General features: G+C 34.5%; 1 protein-coding gene across 2 annotated transcripts; it reads left to right on the top strand.

The window, feature by feature from the left end:
* The first annotated feature begins 2,505 nt into the window (after positions 1 to 2,505).
* Positions 2,506 to 7,679, top strand: LOC117929864 (cysteine-rich receptor-like protein kinase 29). 2 transcript variants are annotated; one of them, XM_034850284.1, is made up of 6 exons: positions 2,506 to 3,618; positions 3,694 to 3,908; positions 4,298 to 4,508; positions 5,939 to 6,176; positions 6,543 to 6,693; positions 7,117 to 7,679. In XM_034850284.1, exons 1-6 carry the CDS (start codon positions 2,814 to 2,816, stop codon positions 7,438 to 7,440), a joined length of 1,944 nt encoding a protein of 647 aa, XP_034706175.1. In that variant the 5' UTR covers positions 2,506 to 2,813; the 3' UTR covers positions 7,441 to 7,679. The 2 variants fall into 2 exon arrangements, with proteins under 2 accessions (XP_034706175.1, XP_034706174.1); XM_034850283.1 differs by having other exon boundaries at positions 2,506 to 3,908.
* Positions 7,680 to 8,330: the final 651 nt, after the last annotated feature.

The raw sequence follows: 8,330 nt of genomic DNA, 5'->3' as shown, positions 1-8,330 counted from the left end.
TCGTACCAAATTAATGAATAAAGTATAATCATGTCAACCTAAGAGTGAGTATCCCAAATACAACTAAATATTGAAGGATGTTAAGTAGATCATACATTTTCTTTTCTCTTATTAGGTATTATATCTATAACTTTTTTTCAGTAGGGTTTTTATCAATAAACCAAGACCATTATTTAAGGCCTACAAGAGTATTAATTATTCCCTTTTTTTTCTTTCCTATCGTTTTCCTAATCAATTCTTTCTAACAAGGTTTTGTCTTACAAATATTCTTATTATGGGCATCCAAGGAGAGTGTTAAAAATCTTGCAGCAAAATATGGACGGTTGCTAGCTCTTCATATTTTTCCTGTTCTTTTTTCTCTTATAAACCTTTAATCATTAGTTTTCTCCTCATTGTGATTGACAATACATAAGGTATATTCTTAATTGAAAGTAATATGATTTGATCATTTGTTGTAAAGTTTCTTTATTATGAGGAACTCAATAAACTAGATATACGAGTTTAAGGGACATTATTACTAAAGTAAATGAGCAAGGGCTTGTATATATTTTATGGAGCGAAGTTTGGTATGGCACATAACATAGTGTAGGGACTACTCGGAATACAAGGCCCTCATTTTTTTTTTTTGTACATTTAGTTTTCAAGTTTTTTTTTTTTTTTTTTTTTTGTTATTTTTATCAAAAAAAAAAATGTGAATTCAATTTATATTCATATTAAATTCAAATCAGTTTAAATCCTATGAAAAAAAAAAAAAAAACTAGTTCCACGATTACAAATTAATTAAACATAAATAGACTTCATAGAATATGAAAATAATCATTATTAAGATTAGGAATTGTATATTTTTTTGTTAAAATAGAATGATAACAACAATATGAATATTAACATCTTAAATAAAGATACAATTGTGTCTTTAATTTATTCAAAATCAATAATTTTATTTCAAAAATAATAATGGTTGTTAATATTAATATCATATCTAAAATGAATTCAAAAATAAGAAGTGATCTGCTTTTCAATCATGGCCAACTCTGCATAGTCTTTTTACCTCTACGAAGAAAAATCATTTCTCCCCCGAACCTTACTGACAAGTAGGACATAGCATTTCTTTATGGTACGGTTAAATTAAAACTTCATAGCAACAAGTCATAACACCATGAGTCAACACAAATAATTGGGGCCAGTTGCTGTTTCATTAAATCTCTTGACTTGACTAGGTCAAATTCTCATTTCAATGAAGGGTGAAACTTGACAAAAGCATTTAATTTTGCAAATTTTCATTGCACTGTCAGATTGTTATTAACTTAAGAAAAAAAGCCCACTCATGAATGCCAAAATCATGGACAGATTGTGCATTAATTTGGATTCAACAGCCCATATTCAATTATTGCACTATTTTAATTAAGTGATTGCGCTGGCGTTTTATACTTTATGAATAAGTCAATCTATACTATTATCTCCCTTGTCTCTCATTGGGCTGTTGACATTCTTCTTTTCTTCAAGTCAGATATGACCTTATTTTCAAATCAAATATGTACAGCTAGTACTAAGCTAAGATAAAAATATAAATAAAAAAGGAAAAAACCTCCCTGCTCTTGGTCTTCCATCTACTAGTCGTTGATCTCTGCTTATGCAACCAGCAGCCATTCCTATCACTTTCACACACCGAGCGCCCTTTTGGATGGTAGCCTCACGCCCCCACATGGCCAAGCCAATGTCAAATCAAAAAGGAAAACTCAGTATTTCAAAGTCGAAGAAGGGTCCCATCCTTAAAACATTAGTGTCGTTTCAATTAATCTCTTATGACATGAAATATTAATAATTATGATCTGAAACGCTCTATTAATATCTCTTCCCACGTATACGATGATTAGATGCATTTTAAGGTTTTACATGATGAAAAGTTTTATGTATATAACATGTGGGGTGTATGAGGGGAAAAATTACATTCATTTTATCATTACATGTTATCCATAATTTATAATTTTATGATATCTCTCTCCTTCAATTTTCAATTCTATAGTATCTCTTCATCCTTAATTTGTAATTTTATGATATCTTCATGTACAGGTATGAAATTGCATGTAAAGTCAAACACAGTTTCACAATTTTATAATATCTCTCTACCACCAATTTACAATTCTATAATATCTCAACATACATGTATAAGACCACACGCAATATTAAGTTTTTAAAAAAATTAGTCATTCCAACACATCTTACAATAATCATTCCTTTTTTATATATATACGAAAAAAAGAATCATCCTAAGAATCCCTTGTATAATTTAAAAATTAAAATAAATTAATACATATACTTGAATATCTATTAAAAAGGCTAGTCTATAATTGGACTCTACATGTTTCGACAAGGTGTATTAGTTTCGGTCGGGTTGATTTGGGTTAATTGGGATAATATTCGGTGCCTACATATGTAGAACATCTTAGCAGATAAATGTCAAGTCAAGCTATTAAATGCCATATACACCTATTGCTCAACTTGAATCACTTCCAAGGACATTATTGCCATACATTAGACTGATACCATCTATGGGGCTCATCTACCTCCCACTTTTTTCGTTTACGTGCGCTGTATGTAATATGAACATGGAATTCCCAGATCCACACGTCTGTCTATTACAGGAGAAAAGGTTGAATAAACGAGGTCAGAGCTTCTGAGCATATATCCAAGTACGCACTGCACACATTTCGCTGGTCCAATGTTTTAATTTCAATTGGTCCATCATCTTCCTTCGTCTTCTTCTGCTTCTTTCCAAGAGTATAGTTACCAACAATAACACCGCATGCACAACAATGATGTCGATTCCATTGCTGTGTTGTTACCTCATCTCCCTCGCAGCCTACCTTTCTCTGGCCTATGAAGACCTTCGTGGGCAGAGTTGCGGTGAAACCACCTATTATGCCCCTAATTCAACATTCTCCTCCAATCTAGACCTTGCTCTCGAAACCCTTAGCAACACCACTGCCTCCACTGGTTTTGCTACCACCACTGCCGGTGACAGCAGTCAGACGGTGACGGCCCTCGCCCTCTGTCGTGCTACCATAACCCCATCGGACTGCCAGTTGTGCGTTGACGCTGCTGCATCCGGTGTTCGTAGCGCGTGCCCCAATCAAACAGTGGCTCAGGTATGGTATACTCTCTGCATGCTCCGTTACTCGGGCGATTACTTTGTGAACAAGACCGACTACACCATCGCCTTCATGTTGTACGATACCCGTCATGCTCCTGATCCTGACGCTTATGACGTAAAGGTTAAGATGTTAATGAGGAATCTCTCATCCACCGCGGGTGCATCAGAGAAGAGATATGCAGTGGGAAGAACAGCAGCACCAGAAAACCTCACCCTCTACGGTTATGTTGATTGCACCCGCGACATTGATGGTGATAATTGTAGTGGATGTCTATTGGCAGCGACAAGTGCCATAAATTCTTGTTGTTTAGGGCAATGGGCAGGTTGGATTGCTACTCCAACATGCAATATCCAGTTCAACATGGACCCAGTGCACGAGGACTGGGTTAATGGCCCTTATGTCAACACAGACACCACCCCAGCACTGGCTTCGTCACCTACAACAGAACCAGTGATGGGTCCTGCAGGTAATGGTGCCGGAGGTGGTGGTTTAGCAATCAAAATTTCAGTTATTTTAACGGTTGGAACAGTTGTTTTGGTAGCTGTGGTGCTGGGTGTTGCTATGAAGTGGAGGAAAAGAGAGAGAGTGGAGAAAGGAGGTTCTGGGATTTCAGACGAAGACAATGATCAGGAGATAATGAGAGAGAGAATTGGGACGAGGAATTTCATATATGATTTGGATGCCTTGGTTGCTGCCACCGATAATTTTTGTTTAGCCAATCGGCTAGGCGCTGGTGGGTTTGGGACTGTTTATAAGGTATTTCTGATATTGACTTTAGCTGTTGGATTGTTCCTGAGTTAATCCTCTTGTTCTCCTGCTAATATTGATTTTAATTGTGGAAATTTTCCATGAATTTTGCACTTCTCTGCTGGTGTGTAAAGGCAGAAGCTAGGAAACTCAGTCTCAGAGTGAACAAATTTCCCTTTCAAAAGTGGCCACAATTAAGAATTTTGGCTATCTGAAAGGAGATTGCTACTCTTCTAAATTAATTACTCTATCTGAGACTTTTTCGTCCTTAATTACAACAATTTCCAATGAAACCAAAACATCTATGTTACCCAGTCTCAGAGTGAACAAATTTCCCTTTCAAGATGAACTTTTGCCGCTATGTTACATTTTGTGATCTATGGAAGTTCATATTTCAGGGAATAATGGAAAACGGTGAAGAAATAGCAGTGAAGAAGTTGACACCTGGTTCAACACAAGGAAGAGAAGAGTTCTCAAATGAAGTTAGACTATTGTTGAAGCTGCAACACAGAAATCTTGTACGGCTGTTTGGGTGTTGTGTTGAAGGAGAAAATAGGGTGTTGGTTTACGAATACCTACAGAACAAGAGTCTCAACTACTTCCTCTTTGGTAATCCTCTTGGCTGTTGCTCCTTGTTCATTTTATCTTTTCACCATTTTAGATTTCTTTTGTTCATTTATTAGTATGGCTACCTTAATTGCTTTATCGTTTTCACAAGTAATGGAGGAAGGAATGGGGATGTAACTTGGGTCGGCTGAGTTAAAGCGGAACTTAATCCAACACTTTGATCAGCTCAAGGAATCATTTTCAATCCTCGTGTCTCTGGCCAAAATTTGGACAATCCAATCTAATTCAAACTCAATTTAATATTTTTATAATACTTATAATATGTATTATCTTAGGCAATGATATTTACTTTTTAAAAAAAAAAAATACTTTGAGGAATAATATCTTACTATAATTATATCATGTATTTTTCATTTTTTGAAAGAAAAATATGTATAAATCAATTTTTATTTTCTTGTTACTATTTTAAAATTTTGTTATATCTATATTTAAATTTTAATCTATATTAATGTATACTAACATATTTTTTTTTTTAAATGTGGATGGATTTTAAATCATATACAGCCTGATTAATTCAAGTCTAACTTGATCAATCCAAACTCAACCCAAGTTTAGAAAAATAAAATTGAATTACTTAAATTGAGTACATTAGAGGTCAAGTTGGATTAGGCTGAGTTGGGTTTAGTATGGTTAATTGTTTCTTAATTTGAATTGGACTTGAGTTAGTCATGACTTGAGCAATCCGCATAAATTGCAACCCCTAAGTAAGTTAGTACCAACTAAATTATTCATACCATAAATTTTAATTTACCATAATCTAATAAAAGGATTAATGATTTAATTCTTAGTATTATATATCTTTATTTTTTAAAGCCTCTTAATCAATTTTATTAAGTTGATGAAAACTCAAAATCCAACCCAATCTTTCCCTACTTAGAAGAATTATTGTAGGTTACCTTGAATTGCTTTGTTTTACGGAGTGATATTGAGGTTCTTTTTTTAACATAGTATATACTGCATAATAGTACTTAATGAAACAGCATAATACTTGTAACAAAAATATAATAAATACCATCTTTAGAAAAATAATGGAATGAGCACCTAATGAATATCATATATTTATCCTTGTGAAGACATTAAATACTCTGCGTTATATCTTACCCACCTTTAAATTTTGCTCAATAAATGCTTGAAAGCATCGGTCGTTGCTGACTGCAATGTCAAATTGCATCTTTCATCAATGTGATTTGAAATGTCAATTCAAGGCCAACCAATCAGACCAACGTAGATTTATTTTTTCTTTTAAAAATGGGTTTTTAATCGTATTAGCATGCCCTTCTTGCAGAGTTGGGATTCAACCCGTCCAAGTTGAGTCTATAATTCTCAAAAATATAAACTTGAATGATTTACCTGCATGTAGTCCAATTTTATAACCTATGTATTTCATTAATTTGGACATGTATTGCTTGCAGATAAGAGCAAGAGTGCATTGCTAGACTGGCCAAAGCGATACAACATCATAATGGGTGTGGCACGGGGACTTCTTTATCTTCATGAAGATTCACAGCTTAGAATCATACATAGAGATATCAAAGCAAGCAACATTTTACTTGATGAAGGGATGAACCCCAAAATAGCAGATTTTGGCCTAGCAAGGCTATTTAAAGATGAACAGACACACCATAGAACCCGTCGGATTGCAGGAACATTGTAAGTATATATAAGTTTGGCATTGAGACATTATAAATTCTCTTGAGTTTGCAAATTTATTGAACACATATCAGGAGTCTCATTCATGATGTGTAGAGCACTAATATAAGAGAAGAGGTGGTAAATATAGGAGACAAAATTGTAACTATGGTAATCAATGCTATATATCTGTTCTTGGGCAATGCAACTACCACTATCATGTACTTGTTTTTTTCCATATGAACCTAACATGAGAAGAAATTGGCTAGCTTTCTATAGGTCATGACAGACTCCTATCATGTTTTCAAAATTGCTATCATGTACTTTATTTTCTCCTCCTGACTTGTTGAGGGCTAAGAATCATACTGAAAACAAATATTTCCACAGTGGTTACATGGCTCCGGAATATGCAATCAGAGGCTTCATGACTGCCAAGATCGATGTATTCAGCTTTGGTGTATTGATTTTAGAAATCATCAGTGGAAGAAAAAATTATGACCCGCAATTGAATGAGCAAAATCGGGAACTCCTGAAACTTGTAAGTAATGAACAAAACCTGCCTCAGGTCTTCTATTTTCAGCATATGAGTTAATTTAGATAGGCATGTTCAATATCAAAGCAGTGGGCAATGAGTAATTAATGTTAGTTTCCCAACCAGACTCACTAAACTACTTCTCAGATGCATGCTCTTCATTTGTGAGAAACAGATCACTGAGTTTATGATTACTTCAATGTTACCAATCCACCATTAAAGTAGTGATGGGCCACTCTTCTTCATTTCGAATATAATATTAATATGATCACTTCTTTGATTATTTTATTGATTTCATGCTTTCATGTCCATCTATTCAATACCTGGACACAACCTGGTGCACTAGGGTCTCTATAAGCTGGGACCCAATTCAAGCTAGCCCAAACTTGATGCGGATAACCTATAAGTATACATTCATATATGTTTCAGGCTTGGAGATTAGAACAAGAAGAGAGGATAATGGAGTTAGTAGATGCCACTATTGGTTCTTTCTCCCAAGATAATGTATTAAAATGCGTTCGAGTTGGGTTATTGTGCTGTCAACAGTTGACACAAGATCGGCCAACAATGTCTTCTGCAATGTTAATGCTCTCAAATGATTCAGTAACGATACCAGTTGCAGGAAGGCATGGCTACCAGGATACCCCTTGTGACCCTGTTGCACCACACGACAGCATGAACACTTCTGCGGACCTGGAAAATGAGTCTTTCTCCAAGAATTCAATTACTTTTTCATTGCCAAATGGTAGGTAGTTACATAGACTGTTTTAGTTAGTGAAAGGTATATTTGTATTATGCAAAGGTGGGGCTTGTGGATAACAATTAATCCAAAACTTCTCCATTTATATTTTTCCTTTCTCTTTTGTGTCAAACAACTTGATACATAAGGGAGCCATAAATTAGTAGGATCAAGAGAGCGAGTTTGAAGATATTCAGTGCATGATCTAAAGGACACTGTCATCAGCCTCAATAAAATGCTTATATCAACATTATATGGACTCTGAAAGTAAAAAAATGTAGGTTCGCTTATAATTTTTTTGAGAATTTGGAAGAGGGTATTTTTTTTCTCACTCCTAGGAAAATAGTCTTTTTTTTTTTTTTTTTTTCCTTGAATTCTGTTTCTACAGTAAACTGGTGGCTTTTTGTTTTTTGTCTTTTTTTTTTGGCATGGTTGTGAAATTTTTTACTTTATTCCACGTATCCTGAACCTACAAAGTAGTGTTACTTTTTAATTTTGGTATGGGGAGTGATTGTCAACTGTTTTTTGGTATGGGGATTGCGTTACTTTTTAAAAGGTTATGCTGTTCTCAAAGCTTTTTGTAACCTCCTCTAAAACTAGGAAGTAAAACAAGTATCTTAGTTCAATACTATAGATATCGGAACTCCATGCATCCTTGTAATCTCTTTGACATAAAACAAGGCTAATGTGTCTAAGGGGAAAGCAGTTTGAATAGGCAAAAAGCATATTGATTTAGTTGTTCTATTAACAATCACCCGCATAACATTGTTGTCGGGCTTTTTTAGCTTATACAGCAATTTTAAAAAATGGTAGTTAGAAATATATTGATAGATCTACGACACTTTTTTGCCACATGGAAGGTGTCTTTTGAAGAGACACCTTCCACAATTTTTAAAATCATGAT

The sequence above is a fragment of the Vitis riparia genome, chromosome 14 (genome assembly GCF_004353265.1).
Source record: "Vitis riparia cultivar Riparia Gloire de Montpellier isolate 1030 chromosome 14, EGFV_Vit.rip_1.0, whole genome shotgun sequence".
NCBI lineage: Eukaryota > Viridiplantae > Streptophyta > Magnoliopsida > Vitales > Vitaceae > Vitis > Vitis riparia.
Note: the sequence above shows the minus strand (reverse complement) of the source record. Positions and strands in the feature narration are given on the sequence as shown.

Excerpts from the sequence above, each read along its gene's own strand:
- LOC117929864 (XM_034850283.1), top strand. The coding sequence starts at position 2,814 with ATGATGTCGATTCCATTGCTGTGTTGTTACCTCATCTCCCTCGCAGCC. Across the intron at positions 3,909-4,297 it reads GGTTTGGGACTGTTTATAAG|GGAATAATGGAAAACGGTGA; the intron begins GTATTTCTGATA and ends TTCATATTTCAG. Across the intron at positions 6,177-6,542 it reads CGTCGGATTGCAGGAACATT|TGGTTACATGGCTCCGGAAT; the intron begins GTAAGTATATAT and ends ATATTTCCACAG.